The sequence below is a fragment of the Globicephala melas genome, chromosome 2 (genome assembly GCF_963455315.2).
Source record: "Globicephala melas chromosome 2, mGloMel1.2, whole genome shotgun sequence".
NCBI lineage: Eukaryota > Metazoa > Chordata > Mammalia > Artiodactyla > Delphinidae > Globicephala > Globicephala melas.
The window spans coordinates 8,028,749-8,055,166 of NC_083315.2; the positions used below are offsets into that span (position 1 = coordinate 8,028,749).

Below are 26,418 nucleotides of genomic sequence, written 5' to 3' on the forward strand. Positions count from 1 at the left end.
CTTGCTTCATAAGGTTGTTGAGAAGATTAGCTGCAATGATGTGTATATTACTGAACACCTGACTAGATGCCAGGCACCGTTCTAAGGCTTTACCTGTTCTAAGGATTCTAATCCCCACAACACGTGGATGAGATACTGTTTTTTTATTGAGAGGTTCATTTAGCTTGCCTGAGACCCCGTAGATGGTGAATGGCTTCTGAATCAGGGCTCTGAAGCCCGTGGCGTGAGGCAGGTGAACGATGTGTAGTTGTGGCTGCTTCGCTGTGAGCTCCTTCAGGTCGGGGACTGTGGCTTCCCATCGTGGACCCTCACACCTTGCACACTGCCCAGCACACGATGGGTGCTCCACAAATTCTGCACGGCATCCAGGGGAAACATCTATGGGAAGGCGGCCTATAAACTAAAAGTTGTTGGAATTCTGATAACATCACAAAGAATCTCACCCCCAACACACTACTGCTTCCTTCAGAGCAGCTCAGTCCCAGCTGCACGTTAGAATCGATGATTCCTGGGCCTCCCCACCCCCTCAGGTCAATTAAGCCCCACCTCTTTAGGGTGGGACCCAGGCGGCAGTGGCTTCTTTGACTTCCCAGGTGGTCCTCACATGCCGCCAGGGCTGGTTATTGCTAACGTAGAACATCCCAGCTGACATTTCCGCGCAGACCTCCCGCTTCCCATTCTAGAACCTCTCGTTTGGAGGAATGCATTTTTAGAGTACAGTGGAGAGTCCTTGATTTCACTGTTGCTGTTGGTTCAGCAGGAGGACACTTCAATCAAGCAGTTCGAAAAGTCAGCCTAGAATGTATCTTGTAAGAGATGCTAAAGGACAGTACAGTTGGCCCTCCCCATCCGTGGTTCTGCATCCGCGGATTCAACCAACCACGGGTTGTAAATATAGTACATGGTCCTGGTTGTTGGCTCCACAGATGCGGAACCCACGGATCCGTAGGACCGACTAAGGGACTTGAGCATCCACAGATTTCGGTCTCCTCAGGGGGTCCTGGAACTGATCCCCTGCAGATACAGAGGGCCGACTGTAGTCAGTGTATGCAACAAACGCATCATTAGGTTCCATCTCCAGGGACCCAAACGGGGCAACTTGGTCCTCCTGATCTAATGTATCACCACAGCCCACCTCACACGCATTAGAGTGGGTTTAATTTTTGCTTTTGCTCTGTTTTATTTTTCCCTCCACTCTCTGACTAAGAAAGTGAAAGCCCTGAAGATGAAGTACCGAGAGATCTTTCTCTGGCTCTGCTAAAACGGTCCTGAGGGGTTGGGCTTGATGAGTTCTGATGGACGGATGAATCAACCCGGATCGAGGCTCATCCCAGAGTAACTCAGCCCCGCCCCCAGTGAAGGCCAGATGTTCCCCAGGGATGACGCCTCACAGGAAGTCCTCCCCAAGGAAGGCAACCTGAGACGAGGATGTTGATGGAGGTGTGGGTGTGGAGGGGGAGTTGCAGAGAAAGTGGGGAAGAAATTAACTCGCATGAAGTAATAATCATACGTCAAAAACTGAATTACAGGGGCTTCCCTGGTGGTGCAGTGGTTAAGAATCCGCCTGCCAATGCAGGGGACACGGGTTCGAGCCCTGGTCCGGGAAGATCCCACATGCCGCGGAGCAACTAAGCCCGCGAGCCACAACTACTGAGCCTGTGCTCTAGAGCCCACGAACCACAACTGCGAGGCCGCGTGTCTACTGAAGCCCGCAGCCTAGAGCCCGTGCTCCGCAACAAGAGAAGCCACCGCAGTGAGAAGCCCGCGCACCACAACGAAGAGTAGCCCCCGCTCACCGCAACTAGAGAAAGCCCGCGTGCAGCAACGAAGACCCAACACAGCCAAAAATAAATAAAATAAGAATAAATTTAAAAAAAACTGAATTACATTTTACACATACTCTCTTATTTCATTTTCAAGACATTCATAAGGTCAGTGGAATTACACCCATTTTACAGAAAAAGACTGATTTCTCTGAGAAATTAAGCTCCTTGGCCATGACCCCACAGCAGTTTGTGAGCCATGGTCCAATCCAGGTCTCTGACTTCAAAGCCTTCATGTTTCCTGACGATGATTCTGGGTTCTCAAGGCCACAGTTAGAAGCCCAGGCCTCCAGAGGGCAGCCTGTGAAGTTGACCTCATCCAGAGAAGCACTACTTGGGGACCAGAAAACTTTGGCCTGAAAACGCAGCAGACTGGAAGTGAGGGTCCCACCTCTCTCTCTCTGCCTCTTTGTCCAACTGAGAAGTGTCTCGTGGGAAGACTTAGGTCTGGTGTAATTTTTAAAATCAGAAGTTACGATACTGAGCACACATGTGTGCGGTAGACACACACACACACACTCTCTCTCTGGATGACACTGAACATGAACGTAGAGGGTCAGACTTTCCTTTTAGCCTCTTATGGAGGGTTCAGTGGCCGTGCTGGGGTTGCATTCACGTGGAGCCTCGTGCTGGCTCTGTGGAGGTGAGCATAGGTGAAACGGAGCGGTAGGAAGTTGGCTACATCTCCCAACTTCTCTGCACCTAGAACCAAGAACCCCGTGGCCAGGAGAGTCAGTACAAGAACAAGGGTCTCTGCTCTTGGCCCAGGGCTCTTCCTACTACACCCTGACTTTGGCGAAGCTCTGCGAGGGAATCCGTCTTATTTTCATTATTTTTTTCCCCTGCTCATTGTAATGTTACTGCCGTCTTGAATCCTTGTCTTCTTCGATAGGAAGCCTTCAGAGAGGCCTGGCAAGGCAGCAGCACAGAACAAAATCTCTTTTGTGCCTGTGACCTGGGCCAGAGTCTGACCCTTTGTCGCACAAGTGGAGGAAAGGGGGACCAGGAGTGGCAGCTCCCTCCCCAAAGGACACCCTGCCTAGCAACCAGTGACACCACTGCCACAGGGTCACAGCCTGCGATGATTTCTCTCTCCAGATTGACACGCTATTAAGAATGTAAAGCGTATTGACCCGACTCTACAAAGGGAAATGGAGGGCCTTAAGAGGGAGAGTGGGTGAAGGGAGTCTGCAAAGGCCCCAGGTCAAGCCCCCAGATGAGTCATCGCTTGACGCCATCCCCAGCCACGCTCGGGCGGGGCGCTGAGGGTCTTCGGCGCTGCGTGTGAGTCCTCTCCCTGCAAGTCTAACAATTCAGTGTCGCACAGGGCCCTGCCAGGCCCCGGATTTATTTTGATGAAATGGTTTTTGACTCGAAGAGACAGGGAGGTGACAAGGGCAAAGCCTGGGATGCACACCTTTGTCCTGGCTTTCCTTTATCCCCACTGATAGGCCCCCCCACTTCCTCAGTTGGGGCTCACAGGATAACACACCGAGAGAAGACATGAGCCCCCAGCCAGACCCTCCTCTGGAAGAGTGTCACTGAGCACGTACAGAGATCCCGGCAGCTGAGGATGGCTCCCTGACGCCTCCTGAGACAGACGTCCTTGCCGGCTTTGGAAGACACTTGAATCTGGTGGGACCTAGAACGAGGAGAGACGAGCTCACTCAAGGCCCGTGTGAAGACTGAGAAGGACCTGGACCTGGGAACGGAACGCAGGGGGAACACTGGTGTTTATCAGGATAAAGGCATCCCTTGCTCCGATCATTCCTCCCCCTCACTATTCACTGATTGATGGATGGATTCATCCATCCACTCATTCACTGATCAACCCGGACCATCATTGAACACTGACCATCTGGGTCAGGATCTGTGGAAACAAAGATACAGGCGATGCTGTACCTGCTTTCCAGACATGGTCATTCTTGAAGAGGAATAAACTCTGAGCACAGATGCGTATGTCATGGGACCAGAGCATCTGGGGAGGCTGATGGATCCCGTGTGCGTGACTCACGTGGCGCTGCTGGGGCAGCCGGGGTGGGAACCGGAGAGAGGGTGTGAGGTCAAGGCAGCTCTCTCTGCAGAGGGGCTACGTGCGGGGTCTTGAATTAAAAAGGTAGTTGGGGGCTTCCCTGGTGGTGCAGTGGTTGAGAGTCCGCCTGCCGATGCAGGGGACACGGGTTCGTACCCCGGTCCGAGAAGATCCCACATGCCGCGGAGCGGCTGGGCCCCTGAGCCATGGCCGCTGAGCCTGCGTGTCTGGAGCCTGTGCTCCTCAACGGGAGAGGCCACAGCAGTGAGAGGCCCGCGTACCGCCAAAAAAAAAAAAAAAAAAAAGGTAGTTGGGCGTACTTCCCTGGGGGTCCAGTGGTTAAGACTCCACTCTTTCACTGCAGAGGGCACAGGTTGGATCCCTGGTCGGGGAGCTAAGATCCCACATGCCACACCTAGCAGCCAAAGCAAAAAAGGTAGTTGGGGGCAGCAGAGAAAGGAAGGGACCCAGAGGCCACAGGAACAGATGTGCAGCGGAAGAGCCCAGCAGTAAGGAAAAGCACAGGGCCCCCAGACACAGGCGGGAGCTCCCTCCCACTCTCCCACCCACCCGCCTGGCTTGGGGGTCTCCTCAGGGTGGGCTTGCAGACCTGCCCAAGAGGAGATGCAGATCCAGACCATTCCCCACCTCCTGGCCGCCTGTACCGGCACCTCCACTTCATCCCGCCCGGGTCCGAGGGCACTTGACTCAGCTCACCAGGCTTCGCTTTTTCCCAGCGTGAGGTTTTGGATGTTGCCTCTCGCCTTGACAGTCTGCAAGGAGGCCGGTGCGCTTCACCAGAATTGGGACTGACTGCCTGTTTCTTCTGTGGCTTGGCTTCAGAATCAAGACAAGACGTCAGTGCCAAGCTGCCCAATGGCTGACGTGAGCATGTGTTAAGAACCTAATAAAATAGCGCCTCCAAAATTTCTGGCCAAATTCGCCTGTGTAAATAAATCTAACATAAGGCCTCTCCCAGAATATCCCAACGGGCTTCAGGAGACAGCTTTAAAACCTGCTCCAGGCGGAGAGGGTGGTGCATAGGGGCGAAACTACGAAACGGTTCGTGGGAGCTGCATTTCTGTCCTTCCCAGGGACCATGTTGAAGACATGCTCTCTGCTGTCCCTCACGTGTGGAACCAAACGATAAACTCCTTCTTGGATGTACTCCCAGGAAAAGGCTTGCCTGCGCGTGTTAACTCAGCCTGTGTCTTGGGTCGGTGGACAAAGACAGTGTAACCTGGTCAGCAACAGGAACTCGTTTATTTCATGTGTTTGAGCCTCTTCAATGGACTCTGTCTTATTTCGTGTTTTAATCCCCCTATTACATACCATTTAAAATTTTGTAAGCCTCCTCCGAACCATCTGGAAATAGGGGCGGGGGGGGTGAATGTAGGCAAATAATAAAATAATATTTTCGATCTGAGAATGAGGGTATCACAAGCGCACAGTTTTTCTTTGGACCCCGCGGCACATCATCTGTTCTCATCCACTTAATTAGCGCGGCACATGGGAGGGGCTGCAGTGCTTTCTGCCTTGTTGTCTGACTTCAGTGAAATGGCTCTTCAGGAATAAATATTTCTCAGACAAAAGTTGACCTCCCCTCCTTCATTTCCTGGGACACCAGTGCCTGTGCACTTTCTCATCTCTCTCCCACCCCGGCAAGAGTGCCTTTTTAATTATATTGAAAATGACATCATCTTCGGGCAGAGCGCACTGTCTCTCTCTAGCATGTACCTGCCAACAATTTGCAAGAGTGATGGGGGAAGGGTCCGCAGGGAGGAGACTTGGGGAACTTCCAGACATCAGAAAGCCAGCGCCGTGTCTCCATACATCCCTGGAGCAGGAGAGAGACTTGTTTCTCTCCTGGCCAGTAAACGTCATTTTAACCCTAAAGAAGCAGGAGGCAGGGACCGATATGAGGAAGTAAATCACTCGAGTGAATGGAGGCGAGCATCACTGAGCAGACACTGGGAGCAGAGACGGGGTGCTATTTAGGGAATGTCTACCCAAACAAGTTCACTTCCAAGGGAAGTTGTCTGCTTTCTGTTCTCCTTACTGCCTAGCGATGATTTATTCATGGTTCCTGGGATAAAGGATATGACAGTTCACTCAGAAGAGGATTTAGGTTGCAATCAGAGCAGGTCCTTGTCAGAGTGATGAGAGGATAAGTCATTTGTGTGGGGAGTTACTGACAGAAGGAGAAAAGGGGCATCTGCCTTTATTCAGCATCTTTCGTGCACCCGGTACTTTATAAATGATCATGTATTGACTCCTCACAGCAACCCATGAAGTAGATGTTATTGTCCCAGTGTTTCTAAGTGAAAATAAATGCTTTATTTATACATGGAGTAGAATTGGGTTTCCAAGCCCTGTGGTCTGACTACAAATCCACTGCCCCGATTGCATGAAAGGGGTGCTTACGTTTTAAGTTCCATCACAGCATATATAGATGGATCAATCACAGCCATATATATATATATATATATTTTTTTTTTTAATCCCTCACAAGTCCCCACTCTCCCCATCCTCCTACTAGAAGGCAAGCTTTCTATTTCCAGTATGTGGGTGAGGAAGCCACATTCTTTGAACATCAGCCATGCCCTTGGCAAAGGATAGTAGGTGCCACCCTTCTGTATATTACATGAAAGGTAGCAGTCAGCCTACCTGTCCCGGAAAATGGCTCCACCCTAACGCTTCCTCTCTGCCCTATTGCCACATCATCCCTTTACTATTGAAACTCCTAAGAGCTCCTAGCTACCGCTGGCTACACAACTGATTGGAATGGTTGAGCCTTGCCTTAGACTCCATGGCTTCCTATGGACCACACAGAGCTAATTTCAAAACTCCGACGTTCTGTGCTCTGGAATGATGCCCTTCTTCACTCTTCCCTGAACATCAGAAAAAGGGAGTACTTCAGTGTGCCATGTCGTGAAGACCTCAAGTTGGAATTGGTCTGGGTTCCATTTGTCCCACTGGAAGGGTGACCAATTGGCCAGTTTGATCCTGGGGAACTTCCTCCAGGATTCACCTCCCAGTGAATGTACGGGTGGTTTACATCCAAAATAGTAATTTCCTACTCACTGTAGAACAAGATAGGGTCATAACCCAGAATGCAGGGCAGGCTTTGAGTTAAAGAAAAAAATAATAGAAGGGGTAAACACGACGACTGGGGACGATGAATCCCAAGAACCTTAGCATCCCCCATTTTCTTCCAGTGTCTCCGAATTGGGGCTGCAGACTTGTCAGCCTGACCTTGGTAAAGGCAAGTTGAGTACTGCACATCTTTTTGTGTTTTCGCCTCACTGAAACCGTTATCATTTCATGAATGCAGAGAGGCCGCCGAGGGGAGCCTGGATGAGCAGTTCTTGTGACATTGCCCCGAGCAGGCTGGAGTCTGGGGGTTACTATGTTAATCAGCAGGCGCTCCCTAATGAACACCTGCCCACCTGCCCAGAGTCCCAAGGGGAGCAGATCCTGAATAAAGCAGGCTCCCCAGCCAGCTGGCAGAAGCACTTTGCATTTCTGGAGGAGTAATAATTATGTGCGCCTGTCAAAGCCTTCCCATTGGGTATCATTCAAATGCATGGATGAGGAAGGCTCGGCTTCCCAGACTGATTTCAACCCCAACTTTCCCCCATGCTGGGACCAGGGTGAATCTTAGCAAAATGTGGAAGAAACCATGTGGAAATAAGAGGATGAGAACAAGGGAATAAATTAGTATCACATAGAGAATAATATATAGGAATAGTGTAAAGCGTGGGGACAAGCAACTTGGAAACAAGCAGGGTTAGTCCCTGATGCTGGGTTAAAGGGCAGAGTCTGTTGAAAGGAATACAGACACAACACATCTTTTCCTGTGTGTACAAGTAACTTTCCCAAAGTATATGTCACAGCTTCCTTCGTGGGTGCCTGGAGGTATGTGACCCCATTGAAACCCAGGGGCTCTTTTGCATCTGGGCATATGGCATCTGGACCCATCCTTCTCCACCGGGTACCGCAATCTCTGCCTAGCAGCTCTGTGCTTCCAACCAGCCTTGAGAGGGCGTGTGGGTTTCAGCTTTCCTGCTAGGCTGGTGTAACAATCAAACAATGACCCTTCAGTCTAGAACCATCTACCAATCAAAAAAACCTGTGTGTCGGGCACTGTGCTCGGGGGCTGGGCTATAGATATTGATCAAACCTGATCCCTGCCCTCCGGGAACATATTGTCTGGCAGAATTCTATTGCGCTTCGAAAAAACAGCTTCAGACCCCTCCTGTCTGTGCTGTTTGCGACTTGCTGGATCTGTACCCGGCATTTAAAACCAAAGCTTTAGAGTCAGTCCAGACTCAAGCCCCTCGTCTGCCCTGTGCGCTTGGGGGGTTGTGACCTTGAGCACAGTAACTGCTCTAAGCCCCAGTGTCCTCATCGGTACAACGTTGCAGGGCTGCTTTGCTTTGAAGATGAAATAAGATCGTGTAAGTGAAGCATGGAGCCCAGAACCTGGCAGGGGGAGGCCTGTAGGATGTGATGGTGCTGGGGCCAGGGGGGCAGCAGCAGCAGCAGGACGGGAAGCTGGGGAGGAGCCAGGAAACCTGGTCCTTAACATGGTGTGTGCAGTGAATGCTTTTTGCCTGCCAGGACCCACATGTGATTGATGCCCTTTGGTTTTCTTTCCTTCCTGTTTCAGATCGTTGCAGCCTTTTCTGAAACCGCCTACTTAAGTGGACCAGCAAAGGACTGGTCAGGCGCTTGGGTCCCATCCCCACACATGCTGGTCACTAAGGTGACCTCCCTTGTCCGTGGACAGGCTTCTCGACCCCTTGAACCTTAGTTTCCTGCCCTGTCAGTTAAGTGGGTTGGGTAACCAGTCTCTCCGGCCCTTTATATAATCCAGCGTCCCTGGGTGACTTACACCCACCTGACTGTTGAGTTAGATCTGCGGGTTACTAGCTGTGTGCCTTTGGCAAGTTACTGCTTTCTCTGTGCTTCGGCTCCTTCTGTATCCAATGGGGGTAGTCCTGGCATCTGCCTGCTGGGTAAGGATTGACTCAGTTCTGCGCTGGGACAGAGGCTGCACCCAGTAAATGGAAACCGTTGGTATTGGCTGTGTCTGGAGCCAGCTTTGCTGAGATGCTCTGCTGCTGGTCCCTCCTGAGCCGGAGGTAAAGCATTCGTCTTCTGTCCACTAAGGAGCTGGGGTTCGTACTGGATGGGGACCTCCCAGCTGGAGAGATGCTCCCTCTGGCAGGACCCGCTGAGCTGTACACGCCCCCCACCCCTGCCTATCCCAGGCGCCTGGGAGCCCAGAAGAGCAAATAACCCTACGTAAAGGAAGCAGTGCCCCCTTTGCCCCCAGCCACGGAGCCCAGGGGCTGCTCAGACGGGGTAGGAAGGAAGCCAGCCTCCCCAGCTAATCAACCGGCGCGTCAAGGGGGTGACGGGGAGGGGGAGCTCGGCCAGACCCGCGTCTGTGTGCGCGATGACCTCACGCTTTCTCGCGATCACCGGCGCCCCCTCCCCAGGACGAACGAACAGCCAATGAGCGCTCGGCTGCTTAATGCTGAGCCCCCAGGGGGAGGGGGAGGGGAGGGGGAAGCGGGGTGGGGGGAGGGAGGGCGGGAGCCAGGCTCCCAGCTGCTCTGGGAAACACAATAACAGGCAGGGCTTCAAAGAGGCCGCAGGCTCAGGCATCGTTGATTCCGAGCTGCCCGTCTTCACCCCCCTCTCTCCTTCTCTCTCGGTTTTCAGAAAGGTTGGAAAGGGCACACTGACCACGCTTTCTTCCCCACTCTCAGCACTGGACTCCCTGCCACCTCCACTGACGCGGCCACTCCTCCGGGGCCGGGAATCACCCTTTCCTGGGATGGGGCTGGCGGTGCCGTCGGAGCGGGAGGGTGTGGCCCAGCTGCGGAGCTGTCCCCGGCAGCCTGGCGGTCACTGTGGGCACTGCAGCCAGAAGCGAATCGTCCAGATCCGCCTTGGGGAGGAGGGAGAGGTGAGAGGGTCAGTCTTTCGGCCGTGATTCCTTCCAGAGCACAGATGGGAGCCGTGTGATGTTTTAATTTTTTTAATGCAATTAATTCAGAAGTGGCCATTCCATTGATTTTGAATCTGTGAGCTGCCCCCAAGGGAGTGGCGGATGACAGAAGAGGGCTTGAGGGGAGAAGTCGCTGAGTTGAAGCCCACGCTGCCAGTGACTGACCCAGCGTCAGTTCTGATACAAAGGCTGCTCCACCTGGACTTCTGTGTGTGGCTTCCTTGCCCAGAAAGTCAATGGCATTATAAAGTACTAGTAAAGGGCTTTCTGCTGAGATCCCATTTTATGTCTCAAACAACCAGCAAATTTGGGGTTTCCTGCTATTAGGACCTGCTGGGCACTGCGGGGCTTCTGCCTGAGGGCATGTATTCGTGTCCTGAGGCTGCCGTAACAAACCACTACAAACTTGGGGGCTTAAAATAACAGAAACATATTCTCTCACAGTTCTGGAAGGCAGAAGTCAAAATCATGCTGTCAGCAGAGCCAAGCTTCCTCTGGAAGCTCGAGAGGAAAATCCATTCTTTGCCTCTTCTGGTTTCTGGTGGCTGCCAGCCTGCCCTGACATGCAGCTTCATCGCTCCAATCTCTGCTTCTGTCCTCACACGGTCCTCTAGTGTGTGTCTGTCTCTGTCAAAACTCCCTCAGTCTCTCTCTTAGAAGGACCCATGTGATTGCACTTGAGATCCACCTGGATACTGCAGGAGACCCTTTTCCTCTCAAGGGTCTAGAGATTGGTTGCACAACAATGTGAATATACTTAACAATATTGAACTGTATACTGAAAAGTGCTTAAGATGGCCAATTTTATGTTATGTGTGTTTTACCATACTTGTAAAAATGTTTTAATTAAAATAAATTTATCACAACACAAGAGCATGCATGCCAAGCGTGAACCAAGTCCCTGTGGTAAATGCTATAGGAGTTCAGAGGAGAAAGAGACTGTTTGGAGGTAGGATGATCAGGGACGGCTTCCTGGAAGAAGTGGACCTTGAGCAAGATAAAATTCAAATGGCGGGGGAGAGGATGTTGTGGGCAAAGTTTTGGAAATAGAAACGAGATTCGTGTTTTCTTCACTCTGATACAAAGAGATTGGAGAGAAAGGAGTACTTTTGGAGGGAATCGGGCAAAAGTGAGGTTGGATAGGAACTAGATTCAAAGAGTGGCCTTAGGGCTTCCCTGGTGGCGCAGTGGTTGAGAGTCTGCCTGCCGAGGCAGGGAACACGGGTTCGTGCCCCAGTCCAGGAGGATCCCGCATGCCGCGGAGCAGCTGCGCCTGTGAGCCATGGCCGCTGAGCCTGCGCGTCCGGAGCCTGTGCTCCGCAACAGGAGAGGCCACAACAGTGAGAGGCCCACATACCGCAAAAAAAAAAAAAAAAAAAGAGTGGCCTTAAATACCAGACTGACATATATAACTTGATACCATTTAGGAGATTATTATAATAATTCATAGGTGAGATAATGAGGGTCTGAAATAATAATGAACACATAGAACATTCGCTTTGTGCCAGACACTTGCTCTAAGCACCTTATGCAGGTCAATATTAATTCATTAAATCCTCATAGCCGCCCTGTGATGTAGCATGGTCATCATCCCCATTTTGCAGCTGAGGAAACTGAGGTACAGAGAGGTCAAGTGACTTCCCAGAGATTATATAAGAAAGATGGCTATGTTAACTGACAGATTTAAGAGATCCAGGGAGGATCCAGAATGGTTGCAAAGTTTTCTAGAATGAGTGACTAGACCCTTGAGAAGGTTGGGAAGGTTTTAGAGAAGGAAGAAACTACATTTAATAATAAGTTTAATGAATAAAGAATGAAATTTAAGGCAGGAGTTCGATTCATCCATCTAGTTCATCACTTTATAGAGGAGAACACTGGGGTGCTGAGGCTCTGAGAACTTACACAGTTTGTCCAAGAGCATCTCTCTGGGATGGACCCATGTTGAGTGGAAAGTAGCATGTGTGAGTGATAATAAAAATATTCTGTGGGAAACTGGAGAGGAGCTTGGGTACCACCTGGTCAGCAGGTGGCTCTCCCCAGACTGCCTGGACAGCTCACGAGTTCACCAGAAAGATCATCGGCGAAGGGATGTGCCCAGAGCGCTGTACAGCCGTACATTCGTGTGAAGTGTTCTTTTGATCATTACAATCCAATCAGGTCCCACCTCGGAAGGCAGCATAGATGGGGCCCATTCCAGAACCCTGTACATGCTGGTATGTGCATGGCTTCCCACTGGAACAGTTCAGGACCCTTGGGAACTTAGATCTGTGTGGTAGAGTCAGACGTTTATAGATTCTAGTTGTCAGATATAAGGAGGAATAAAAGCTTAGAAGGGCACATTGGAAAAAGAATCTGAGATAGAAAAAGAAAAGCTATTGAGTGAACAAAGTTCATTACAGGCTGAGAGAAAGTCAGTCTTAAATGTCTTGACCTCGGAGGGCCGGGGTGGCACCAATGACCCAGCACAGGCTGTTTCTAACCCAAGACGCACAGGGCTTGCCTTGCCCACATTGGCACTGAGGCCCCGGCCCGGTCTGTCCTGTAGAACTTGACTGGGCTACAGGCTGCCTTTCTGGCCTCACTCCCGGCCCGATCCTGCAGAGCTCCACAAATGTTTACAACAAAGTAATTGGCAAATTGTAATCAGCAGATTCTGTAAACATGCCTTCAAAGTACATAACAGCATAAAGCTTTCTACCCAGCAGCCTTCACCAAATGAGTTTAAGAAATGTAGTTCATTAATCACCATCGCGTCAAGGTGGGATATTGTCTTAGTTTGCAAGATCAGGAAATCACAGGCTGATGCCTTAAATGGTTTTAAACCTACCATACAGGGAATTAAAGTTTTGGTGCCTGAACCAATCAGGATAGATTAGGTTATGCCGTGATGACAAACAACCACCCATGTCAAGGTTACCTAGCAACGAGGTTTATTTCTCACTCATGCTACACGTCCATCAGGTGGATGGGAGAGCTCGCTCTCATTAATGGAGCAGCCACTTGCTGGGGCACTGCCAGCCACCATGACAGCGGAAGAAAGAGTGTACCTTTTGATGGGACTTAATATTCAGGAGTTCTAACCTCAACATCTTCTGGCATCTGTTACCTCCCCCTTCAGTGCCTTTATTTCCCCATGTATATATTGTGGGTAATTAATGTAGGCTTTTCTTTATTGAGGGTGGTGCATAGGATCTATAATTACTGTTGTATGAAGTAATGGGACTAACCTTTTTTTTATTTTTTGACCAAAGATATGCATCCAAGCGGATCCTGTCCTTGAAGAGTTAGGTTGAGATGATAAAGTTTATTTGAGGATGCTGCTATCGCTCAGATCCTTTTAGCTGCGTTCAGTGTATGCGTCCCCAAGAACATTTGGTTTTTTACTGTAGAAATTCCAATGTAAAAAGGATTGCGGTGACAGACTAAATCATAGGGATGTGTCACCACGGAGAAGCCAAAAGTCAGTGTCAACAAGGCTCCTAAGGTGACATCCATTATTCTGGTGAATTTTTCAACATGTCAGGTCAGTCCCCTAGCTCTGCAGTGCAGAAACCCGATTGTTCATCCTCGGGGGAAGACTCCCATTAACCAAGTTCAAAGTACCTGATGTATAAATCAGTATTGATGTATAAAATGTCAGTGTTCTGGTTTCAAGTGAGCAATATAACCCTCACCCAGATAGGGCCCTCAGGGCTCATGATCCTTGACCTCTCACCCAGGAAGTAGAGTCAGTAGAGGTGGGGTGGCATGTGACCTGTGAGGCCAGTCTGACTTCATCTGGAAGCCTGGCTTTGCTGTGAGACAGCCTGCCTGATGTCTCCAAGTCTCAGCATCAACACTGGCAGAGGAATGAGTCTCTTATTTTGGAAGATAATGCAGTCACATAGGAGCTGCTCAGCAGCTTATGTAGGACGTGGCAATAATAACCTCAGTAAGTTCTTTGGAAGGTATGAGATTGGAAGAAGGGGAGTTAAATAGGTAATATGAGTGTTTCAGATGACTGGCTAAGGTCATGCCTCCTCATGCCTCCATGTCTGCCAGAGAGGAAGCCTTACCACTGGGACTCAAATATTTAAGGCCTATTGGCTAAGACTGCATTTGTTTCCCCAGCTCATTTCCTTTTCCCAGACTCCCCTCCATCCGCCACCCCACACCCACTGGCCATTCACCCAGCCCCTTCTATGGAACAATTACTATATTTAGTCATGTGATAGATATACTATTATTCCGACCCTAACAGTAATTCTTTTCTCTTTCTGGGTAAATTTATGTATCGCTGGTCAATTCCATTGGGATGTTGTCTTTCAAGTTTAACTCTCAAAGAGAAGGAAATCTTATTCTGTCATTTCCAAGTTTAGGCTGGAAACCTCACCATCACCCCTAAGAACCCACAAATAACGACTTTATAATCATACCTCATTTTATAAAACCAGCTTGATCCAATGTGCTCCTGACCTCCACCACCTCTGTCACCATTCATCAGACTTGACTTCACATGACTTGTGAAAAAATCAAGTCCGTTCTGAGTACAAGAAGACTTAGCACTAGTGAGGATGCTTTTATACATGTGATACAAGCTTCAAAGGCAAACCCCAAAGATTATCAAAATATTTAAAGAAATAGCAGATTATGGAAATGCTGTGACTGCTGTGAAAGGAACGCAGACATTTGGATGGATGAGTTACAGTACATCACAGTGTAGAAATCAGCCACGTTACCTTACATTTGGTCACAACCTCTACATCAAATGCTTCGTATCTGGGCAGCCGGGTACCTTATGGGGATGGAGGTGATGTCAGCAACACGACCACAGCAAACAGTCTGAGGCTTCAAGAGCCCCCTCACCTTGGACTGATACTTTGTCATTTATCAGTGATGCTCTGAGATGTGCCACATTTATTCCCCTGCCTTCCCCTGTGTTATTTATGAAGGAGGGTCTTACATACAGTCTTGAATTCCCTAACGGTTACTTTTTCACTTTTTCACATTTTAGTGTGAACGGGAGTATAGAATATTAGATGACATTGATTTATCAAGATGGATTTTCCTGTTGATTTAATCATGTCTTCTAGGGGGAGGAAGCTCTGCCCTCGCTTCAAACCCACTCCCATCATTTCTGGCAGTTTTCATTGGTAAATTGATGGTGATTGAGGCCCGGAGGCTGCCATCCTGGGAGCTCAGGATGAGGCAGCAAAGAGGGAACCATCTGCTTTGGCTTTTTAAAATGAACACTAGCTCTTACTCTATGCCCTGATGAAAGTTGAAGGTCCTATTGACACGTACTATGTGCTCTGCATTTTTGTATCTCCTGTAGGATTGGCTAGTGCCCTACACACATTAGACAGTAAATGTTTGTTGAATTAAAAGGAAGTACACCCGTCTTAGTCTGCCTGGGCTGCCATTACAAAATACCACAGACTGGGGGGCTTAAACAAAAGACGCTGATCTGGGGGACTTCCCTGGCTGTCCAATGTTTAGGACTCCGTGCCTCCACTGCAGGGGGCATGGGTTCAGTCTCTGGTCAGGGAACTAAGATCCCACGTGCCGCGCAGTGCAACCAAAAAAAAAAAAGAAGACACTGATTTTCTCACAGTTCTGGAGGCTGAAAGTTCGAGGTCTGGGTGCCAGCCTGGTCGGGCTCTGTGAGGGCTCTCTTCCTGACTTGTAGTTGGCGGCCTTCTCACTGTGTCCTCACCTGGTGGAGAGAAAAAGCAAGCAAGCTCTCTGGGATCTCTTCTTATAAGGACACTAATCCCATCCTGAGGGCCCGCCCACATGACCTCGTGTAACCCTAATTACCTCTCAAAGGCCCCACCCTCCAAATACCATCACATTGGAGGTTAGGGCTTCAACAGTGAATTTGGGAGGAGGGGACACAGTATAGTCCATAGTGGCACCAAAAAAAAGTGAATTAAGAAACTAAACTGTGATGTAACTCTCTCTCTCTCTCTCTCTTTTTTTTTTTTTGCCACATTCACCCATTTCACCCACCCCTACCCCCTCCTCTGGCAACCACCAGTTTGTTCTCTGTGTCTATGAGGTATTTTTTAATTTTATTTTTTAGATTCCACATATAAGTAAGACCATACAGTGTTTGTCTTTCTCTGTCTGACTTATTTCACTTAGCAAAGTACCCGCAAGGTCTATCCATGTTGTTGTGAATGATAAGATTTCCTTCTTTTTTATGGCTGAATAGTATTCCATTGTGTATGTATACCACATCTTCTTTATCCGTTCATCCATTGATGGACACTTAGATTGCTCCCACGTCTAGACTTTTGTAAACAGTGCTGCAGTGAGTATGGGGGTGCACTTCTTTTCAAGTTAGTGTTTTTTTTGTTTGTTTTCGTTTTTTATTTTTGGCTGCATTGGGTCTTTGTTGCTCTGCGTGGGCTTTTCTCTAGTTGCGGCGAGCGGGGGCTACTCTTTGTTGCTATGCGCGGGCTTCTCATTGCGGTGGCTTCTCTTGTTGCGGAGCACGGGCTCTAGGTGCACGGGCTTCAGTAGTTGTGGCTCGTGGGTTCTACAGTGCAGGCTCAGTAGTTGTGGCTCGTGGGCTCTAGGCGCATGGGCTCAGTAGTTGTGGCACACAGGCTTAGTTGCTTTGCAGCATGTGGGATCTTCCCAGACCAGGGCTTGAACCCGTGTCCCCTGCATTGGCAGGCGGATTCTTGACCACCGCACCACCAGGGAAGCCCCCGAGTTAGTGTTTTTATTTCTTTCGTATAAATACCCAGAAATGGAATTGCTGGATCATATGGTAGTTCTAAAACAGTCATATAACTCTTGATTTATTGTCTTATCCCCCTTCTTAATAGAGAAAAGCAACAGAGTAACGAGCAGAACAGGAAATATACTCAGGAAGGGTATCCTAATGTGCATCAATGCACATACATGTACACACACACACATTTTCTCTTCTTGAATCTGTTTCTGCTCTGAGCTTGGAGTATGCGTGGAACAGAACAGTCACCGTTAAGGCAGTGCATCGCAAATACCTGAACCGGGAGGCAATTTAGAAATAACTGTTCCCTTTTGGCCCCGTGTCTCCATCATCAGCCTTTCCCTCCTCCCTGACCTCTGAGCCTGGTGGTCTGTGGTCATCTCAACAGTGATAGACCACAGTGATTGATGTATTGACAATACAAACAGCCACAGTGATTTCACATCTAAGGCTCTGGCACACTCCTTTGGATTGGCAGAAAATTTTAGGAAAGAGTTCATGATAAAAACATTCTTGGGTAAAACTGTTCTCCTTTGGAAAGGCAAAATTTCAGTTTATTCTTAAATACTATTCCCAAGGCCCTTTGGCCTTAATGTTAACATTTCTTGCAGGGAGGTACTTCTGTTCTTTGGATTTTAAATTATGGGAGCATAGGGCTTCCCTGGTGGCGCAGTGGTTGGGAGTCCGCCTGACGATGCAGGGGACGCGGGTTCATACCCCGGTCCGGGAGGATCCCACATGCCGCAGAGTGGCTGGGCCCGTGAGCCATGGCCACTGGGCCTGCACGTCCGGAGCCTGTGCTCCGCAACGGGAGACGCCACAGCAGTGAGAGGCCCGCGTACCATAAAAAAATAAAAATAAAAATAAATTATGGGGCTTCCCTGGTGGCGCAGTGGTTGAGAGTCCGCCTGCCAATGCAGGGGACACGGGTTCGGGCCCCGGTCCGGGAAGATCCCACATGTTGCGGAGCGGCTGGGCCCGTGAGCCATGGCCGCTGAGCCTGCGCGTCCAGAGCCCGTGCTCCGCAACGGGAGAGGCTGCAACAGTGAGAGGCCCGCGTACCGCAAAAAAAAATAAAAATAAATAAATAAATAAATAAATTATGGGAGCGTAGAGAGTGGTCGAGGGCAGTCTCTGGAGCCAGGACTCAAATCACAGCCCCAACACTTACACAGAGATGCTCAATTTTTGGGCACCTGTTTCCTCCCCATACAATGGAGTTAATAATAGAACCATCTCACAGGGTTGTGATGAGGGTTAAAGAAGCTGGTGTTTGTAAAGTGCTTGGAACAGGGCCTGGCACGTAGCAAATACTATGTAAGTGCATGTGAAATATATATATAATCATATTCTACAACATATTAATTATAGTATTAATATAGTATTATATAACATGTGTTATACAATATATATCTGATATACATCATAACATATATTTACTACATGTGTACGTGTACATATATATTTTTAATAAGACCTCTTCCTGTCAGTTCACTGAAGAATGTTCTCCTGTGTGGGGAAGGAAGCCACGGGGTTTGCCAGCTGTGGTGGTGAGCAAGTACCATTTGCTGATAGAACAAACTACCAGGAAACAAGGCCGAAGGTCTCAGTGCATTGAGGACCCTGTCCTCACTGTCTGCTCCTTTGGGTTTTATCAAAATCATTTGTATGGATGTTCTTGAGCTTTGGGACATTCCTTCCAAAAAATTATGTAAACCTGAGAGTGCATGTTTTAGGAAAAGTAATCGCTCATCACTTACCCTTTTTCCATTTTGTTCTCCCTCCAGCCCAAGCTTTTGGCCAAGGAGCTGCTTGACCTCGTGGCATCTCACTTCAACCTGAAGGAGAAGGAATACTTTGGAATCGCCTTCACAGATGAGACGTAAGTGCCCCATGTGCTTGGAGAACCTGAAGGGAAAATACAGAACCTGAAGTCGTAGCGTCTCAGCTGTCCACGGTGAAGGCAGCTGCAGGCCACTTGGGTTTTGTGGTTCAGGATCAGTACAAGTTCATCATCTGAATTTCAAAGGCCTTGTGATCATGCCTGGAACGGCCAAAGGATATAATTAGGGTGATGCTCATATTATGAAATTATGAGGTAAACCAGTTCTTATAATCAAGCCAATACGCGTTCAGACCCGAAATGTTTATTTTTTAAAAAGTGGATTTGTCTGGGTTTGTTTTCTATTAGAGTTAAATGAAAACTTCTGGAAATGAAACATTTCTCTCCAGTGTTGGAATAACAATAACAGGAAGTCAATGCAATGATAAGTTCAAAATGAAAAGTATCTGTGCAGTTTCACTGTCAACGCTGAAATAGAATATAAAATTCGAAAATTCAGATTGTTCACCTGTTGAGAAGTACATTTGCGTTCAGTGATCTTTCCGTTTGGCTCTATACAGCGGTGTTTTGCAACACAAGGAAGGAATATCTTTACTAAAATTTCAATTTCCTTCTTAATAAACTGTTTGCAAAAGACTGCAGTGAACACCTGCACAGATTCCTGGATAAAAATAAGCTGTTTTGGGCTTCCCTGGTGGCGCAGTGGTTGAGAGTCCGCCTGCCGATGCACGAGACATGGTTTCATGCCCCGGTCCGGGAAGATCCCACATGCTGTGGAGCGGCTGGGCCCGTGAGCCATGGCCGCTGAGCCTGCACGTGCGGAGCCTGTGCTCCTCAACGGGAGAGGCCACAACAGTGAGAGACCCACGTACCACCAAAAAAAAAAAAAAAAAAAACTGTTCTAAGCAAATGTTTCACAATTTTCTTTCCTCTGTGTGTACACATACACACGCATGCACACACACTCCTCCAAATCCTTCGAGTTACAGAGGTGACTTCCTACAGTACTAACAGATCAGGCTTCGGTTAGCGGCTGGACAAGACAGCTCAGGGAGGCTGTGCCCCATCAGTCAGATGGAACCATCAAGGCAGGATGGGCTCAGAGCAAGGACAGGGGCATCCACGTTGGTCGGTAGGAGAGATGATCAGGTGTACCTGCATGAAGACCCTCAGGGAGCTGCACGTGGACAGGGTGGCCGTAGCATTTATGATCTAGATCGGGAACCTGTGAGTAAAAGGGGGTGTAAATCAGTACTGTCGTGGGCAAACTGGACAGGTGGTCACCCTCTAAATTAGCAACCTTTCAGGTGATGGTGTGATCGGGGAGCAGCGTTGGGAGCAGTCACACCTGCCTCAAGAAAGCCAGGAGGGCGACTTCCTTGGCGGTCCAGCGGTTAAGACTCCGCGCTTGCACTGCAGGGGGCGCTGGTTCGATCCCTGGTCAGGGAACTAAGATCCCGCATGCCATGTAGTGCAGCCCAAAACAAATTAAATTAAAAAAAAAAAAGAAAGCTGGAAGGAACAGGTTACTCCCCAACCCTGGAGCCTCAGGGAACGGAGCCAGAAGGAAGGCAGGAGTGGTTGCTTCTGGTGTAGAAGGTTCTCTGTGCCTGTGGGTGGGATCAAGTAACCGGGTCTGTGAACCGGAGGGCTGGGATGGGAAGAAGCCGGCAGAGTAATTTTAAGACATGCTTTAAGACAAACATGCGTCGAGAGTAACTACTTCCGCAAAGGCAGATGTTTTCTACCCTTTCTCCTGAGAATCGCTGTAAACTCCCCCGATTGCCACTCAGATGTGTTTTCACTAATTAGAAAGAAACCACAGTTTCAATTCATCACATGGTTCACATTTCCCAAGCACGTTTCCTCTTCTGAAAGAGCCAGTGAACTCGAGAGGAGTCCCAACTAGACTTCGCTTTTGAATAAACAAGCGTCAGAGAATGAGCTTGTTGTCCTGGGCCAAGGAGCAAGGAGTACGCTTGCTGAAGGTCTTAGACCACAGCCCTGATGGTACCAGCCAGAAGGAAGTGAACGTCAGGGAGAAAGTGGCTCTTCTCCCGGGAGAGACGCAAGCAGGAAAACCACACAGCCCCGTCCGCCTGTCCCATGGAATGGAGCCTGACCGCTCCGGGTCTTTCTTGGCGCTTCTGGTTTCCTGGGCCGGCAGGGAAGGCTTGTGTGTGTCCGGGGTGGAGGGCAGAGAGAGAGAGTCCAGGCTGGAGGAAAGGGTCCCTTCCCCCTGGCCTGGTGGAACTGGCAGCTGGAGGACCCTCTGGGGGGCAGTGATGAAGAGATTATGAACCATCTTCTGGCACCGTCCAGGGGAAGAGTGGCCACCGCCAACCTCTTCACCCCGAGCCTGGGCGGGAGCGTTCCTCTGGGGACTGTAGGAGCGGCAGGCGGCCAGCCGAGATCAGTGGACAGGGCTTTGCAGCTGGCAGACGGTTCCTGGAAAAGAGGTGGCAGATGGGCCTGACTCACCGGGAAATGGTGAGTGTCAGGGACCCCGAGGAAATCAGGAACCGGGCCTCCAAGGGACTAGGATAAGGAGACAGAACAAAGAGGAGAGGGCGGTGGCGGTGACTCAGGACGTGGTCAGTCATGGGCTGACAACACCTGGGGCCAGAGGCGTTGGCTATTGGCCTCTTTGGTCATCTGACCTTTTCTCCATTTCCTGCTGGGAAAGGAATGAATGAAAGCTGTCACCACAGAACGGTGCCTGTGCAGGGGGCAGGCTTGGTCTAGGGTGGTGATCACAGGGCATTAACCGCTAGGCTTGCCCTGTGGCCCCGTCCCCCAGCCCTCACACTGGGCACCACTAGTCACCAACACAAGATCATTTAATAACTGTGTTTTCAAATTGTGCATGTGTATTGTGTTGTGTGTGTGTGCACGCGCACGTGTGATTTCTGCAGGTGCTACGCTGCGTATTTTATAATAAAATGAGTGGAACTTTAATACTTTATTGCGACCCATGGTGTAGTCCATGCATTTGCCTTTTTTCCCAGTGCAAATCAAAATAAGACTAACTTAGAAAGTGCTATAAACTATAAAATACTGCACCAGTGTTAGGTATTCCCAGCAGTGTTATCATTCTTAATAGTAGAATATATGGCACGTAGGCCATATGAGTCATAGGTCAGTGAGTCTTTCAATATGAACTGCTGTTGATGACATTTTGTAGGATCTGGACGGGCCTGGAGAAAAGAAATATAGAGCAGAATGTAGACAAAATTGGAAGATTCTCTAAGTATGGGTGTCCTCACCCCTAAGTTGTGTTCATTAATAGTGTGTCCAAGGCCACAATGCAAGACTCAGTGCTCAGAGATGTTTCCTATTGTTAGTTAATCAACAATTGTGTGGGATTAATACTAGCTCCGCCTTCTCTTTCTTAATTCAATTTTTAAAACTTTTTATTTTGAAATAATTAGATTTGCAGAACAAAGAGAGTTCTCCTATACCCCTCACCCAGCTTCCCCAATGTTAATATCCTACACACCATGTGATAATTATCAAAACGAAGAAATTAACATTGGTACTATATTAATACCTGAACTACAGACTTGATTCAAATTTCATCAGTTTCCCATGAATGTCTTTTTCTATTCCTGGATTCAAGTGCGTTTAGCCCCTTTTATTTTTAATAATTCTGCACAAATAAAAAGAGATATACAGGCAGACCTCATTTTATTACGCTTTCCTTTATTGTACTTCACAGGTACCGTGTATTTTACAAATTGAAGGTCTGTGGCAACCCTGCATCGAGCAAGTCTGTCGGTGCCATTTTTCTAACATCATTTGCTCATTTCGTGTCTCTGTGTCACGTTTTGGTAATTCTCACAATACTTCGAACTTTTTCATTATTACTGTATTTGTTATGGTTTTCTGTGATCAGTGATCTTTGGTGTCACTTTTGCAAAAAGATTACAACTTGCGGAAGGCTCAGATGATAGTTAGCACTTTTTAGCCGTAAAGTATATTTAATTAAGGTAGGTACCTTTGTTTTTTTAGACATAATGCTATTGCACACTTAATAGACTACAATATAGTGTAAACATAACTTTTATGTGCACTAGGAGACCAAAAACTTCGTGTGAGTCACTTTATTGCAACATTCACTTTATTTCGGTGGTCTGGAAGCAAACCCCCAATATCTCTGAGGTGTGTCTGTAGATGATTATCTGTGAATATCTGAATTGTGGCGATACATGCAAACAATGATGTTTTGGTGGTCTTTAAAACATTCTAAGGCCAAGTAAAGAGCCTAGTATAAATTTGTTCTTAAAATAATTATTAACGTTTTGCTACAGACATGACCCTCAACCTTGACTCTGCATTGAAGTCGCCTAGGACACCTTATAAAATGCCGGTGTCTGGGCCCTGCCCTCAGAAATTCTGATTTAATTGGTCTGAGTGTGGCCTGAGCATCAAGATTTTTGAAAGCTCCCCAAATGATTCTCAAATGCAGCCAAGTTTGAAAACCCCTGTTCTAGAGAAAGGGTAATGTTGGTGTAAATTACCTCTGCTCCCTCCCTCCAGATGCAGGAAGAGAAGCTGAGTTCACTGGAACTTTAAATGTTTGGGACCCATCAGGACACACACCAGGAACCTGCAAAGTTATAAACCCTCCCCCACTCCAGACTCTGGAAACCTGTTTGCAGACCAACTCAGAAGTTCAGATTTAATGTTTCCTTGAGTGCAAATAGAGTAATCAAGATTTTCATTTATCAAACACTGGTGTCCATCATTTAAGGAAAGTTATTTTTTCATGTTATTTTCGAAACATTTCCACTGCTGTTTCAACCACCAAGTTGATTTTTTTTTTCAGAACTCATGGTTCTGATTGTACAATTTAAATCCATACAGCCCTATTCTTGGTTATATGATCTAGTCTCAGTCATAATTTTTATTTCCTCTGTTTTGGTGTCTTTACAAAAAACTATATTGAGGTGTAATTGACATACTAAGCTACACATATGTAAAGTGTGCAATTCAAGGAGTTGAGATCTAGACAAACACCTGTAACACCCAAGTTTTTAATTTTTAAAATTAAAAAAAAAATTTTGACGAGACTCCCATCATCAAAAGCAATAACTAAACAACTTTTAGACTCTTCAGCAGAAGTTGTCAAACACACCCCAAGCTGAGGTCATGATTATGTAAAATATTTAAATTTGAATCTCTTCTTGTAAATGTTAAGGATTGTTTGTCAAATGCTGTAAATGAGTATCCATGTAAAAATACTTTAAGAAGTACTTAGGAAGTTGAGGGAAAAGGTTAAGAAACTCAGTTAGCCATTATTGCACATTTTCAAAGCCACATACAGCTAGAATGTATTTTCACATACCAATTAAGAAAATGAGCAGTTCTTAACCTCTTACTTAATCACAGACCCCTGTGAAATTTCAGTTACATTCCCTCACCTCCACAAATGTTTACACACAAAATAATTAGTGCTTAAGTTTTAGGGGGGTTCACAGATACTCTGAAGACAGAATCTAAGTTTAAGAACCAATTAAGGCTTTTTTTTTTTAACAACATGCTGTGTCTTAATTAATTGGATAGGTACTGTTTAAGGAGTGATTTATCTGGATAATTGAGGTCCAAAATGCCCCCAACACACTGGAAATACATCCGTAGACCCAATGACAGGACAATGGGGAGAGTCCTCTGTCCTCCAGTGTCCTTGGGTCCTGCATCCCAGGACTGGCATTGACTGAGACATCTGAAAAGGGTCTAGTTGATGAGCATTTCCCAGTCACAAGCTGATGTACAATTTTAAAAAAAGTAGAAAAGCAATTTTCCAATTGCAGAAGAAACCTCCACAAGATGCAGCCCTGGGAATGTCATTTATTTAGAAATAGGTTTGGGATTTCCGTTCATTTAATGCCCTGTACCACGAGACTAAGGAGAAAATCAATGGCTACAACCTCGGTGCCTGGGTTGTAATAGCTGCTTCTGGGAACGCAGCATTCAGCGTTCGTTACCCCCTCGGAGGCAGCCTGCGTAGACCCTCGGATGCTGCGGAAAACAACAGAAACTTCTGTTCAGTAACTGGAAAGGGGCTTTAGCAGAACTCTTCCTGTGTGCAGCTAAGAGAAATAAAAGAGAATGAGGCAACCAGAGGGGGCCTTAGAGATCCTGGCTTTCTCCTGACCTTTTCCTTTCCAAAGCGAGTGGCACGGGGGCACTCGGATCCTGGACGAGGTGAATTCTCATCAAACATGGAGACTGTTTAGTTAAGGCAGGAGCGGTGTCTATACGGGGAGGGCAGTCATGGCACCAACAGCAATATTGATCTGTGGGGCTTATCTGAGGCCAGTGTATTCACTTCTTAGCAAATGTTTATTTAGCATCCACTGTTAAGCCTGGAGATACAGAAGTAGCTGGCCTTTGACCTCTTGGAGAGCTTGTATTTTTAGTTTAGGAGGTAAATATCAAGATAGAGTGTAGAAGGTACTAGAAAAAAAAATTGGGGCTAGCCTTCAGAGGACATAGTGGAGCAAACAATTCCTCCATATAATAAAAAATTAAAGACATAAATTCAGATGGACAAAAGAGCCCATGATTTAGTCATCCGGGCTCCCCAGTACATTCCTTACCTTTATCTGTGTGCGTGCATCACTCTTGCAGACTCTCTCTCTCTCCCTCATACACTCAACATATCAATACTTGAAAGCCATTATTTGAGGGATTCTAGCTAAATCAGTATCCCTGAGCTGTCCTTGCTGAGCACACGTACTTCTGATTCACAGACACCGAAGAGCAAAATCTTCTTCCTTTTGAAGAACTCCCCACCCCCTCTCTCCATCCAGTGACATCTGTAAGAATTTCATCCTCTCGTTTAAACTTTCTTTGGAAGCTCATTCCATACGAATCAGCTGTCTACAATAAAAACTTCTCAAGGCACAGAGTCTCGTTCTCCCCTGGGGCCCAAAAAGTGATGGGTTCAGATAGACTTATCACACACGTCCACCCTCCAGTGACTTTCTGCAAAGAAAGCTGTCCTTAAGGCCATCTCTACTGAAGGTGCCAATGCTTGGACCAAAAATCTATTTGTATTATATGTTAGAAGCTAAAAGCCATCTGTTAAATAAATGCATCCAGTTTCTGTTGCCTGGAAGCAACCTGCGTATTTATTACTGACCTAACGGTTTGACCTATTGCCACCATAAACCAAATGGGGGGTGTTATCTGCTCAGCTTTAAAGACAGTTAGCAGTCAAGCAATAACAAAAATACCCTGAGGGTCTGCTGGGACTTTTTTTTTTTTTTTTTTGCTTTGTTATCGGCAAATGCAGTGATGTGCATTCTCAAATGAAAAATCAATGAGATAATGAAATCCAAGCTATCGAGGATCTCTTAGTTAAACTGTATAGAGAAAATGCTTCTTTTACTCTTTGCTTCCCATCCCATCCTAGCTTAAAGGAAAAAAAGAAAAGAAAAGAGGTTTGAGGAAGAGACCTGATGTCAGGCACATGAGGTGTTACATATGAAAGAAAAAAATCCCAGACAGCGAGGAATCCTTGATACCGTTGGGTGTAGGAAATGTGACTTTGAACCCAACGCAATCCGCAGAAAATATTTTAACAAGTGGAAAGTGGTGGCCTCAGAACTGGGGTTTTTAATCCATCTCTTAGCTTTTGCCTCAATATTGGGCAGTTATCCTAAGGGACCTGGGGTGGGTCACTGGTCCTTCAGTCTTTCCCTTTGTAGCACCTTCAGTGGAGAGATGTTTGTACAGGCACATAAAGTGGAAGGAGTGACTTCCTTCCACCTGAGGGTCCCGGGAAGAAGCCCACCTCCCCGCAGATATTGGAACCCTGCCTGTGCGCGCGCGCGTGTGTGTGTGTGTGTGTGTGTGTGTGTGTGATGCCATCCCACACAGAACTGGGGTTGAGGAATCCAAGTAGGGTACATGGGGGAAGGAAATTCATTTTTCTTCCAAAGCCAACTATTCGGTTTAGGGGAAGTT

General features: G+C 47.6%; 1 protein-coding gene across 9 annotated transcripts in view; it reads left to right on the plus strand.

Annotated features, from left to right (window-relative positions):
- FRMD4A (FERM domain containing 4A) overlaps positions 1–26,418 on the plus strand; it is a 640,139-nt gene that overhangs the window by 475,400 nt on the left and 138,321 nt on the right. For all 9 annotated transcript variants that reach the window (XM_060292572.2, XM_060292533.2, XM_060292551.2 and 6 more), the window contains one exon: positions 18,389–18,483. In XM_060292572.2, coding sequence (XP_060148555.1) covers positions 18,389–18,483 — 95 coding nt within the window. The remainder of the gene's footprint in view (positions 1–18,388; positions 18,484–26,418) is intronic.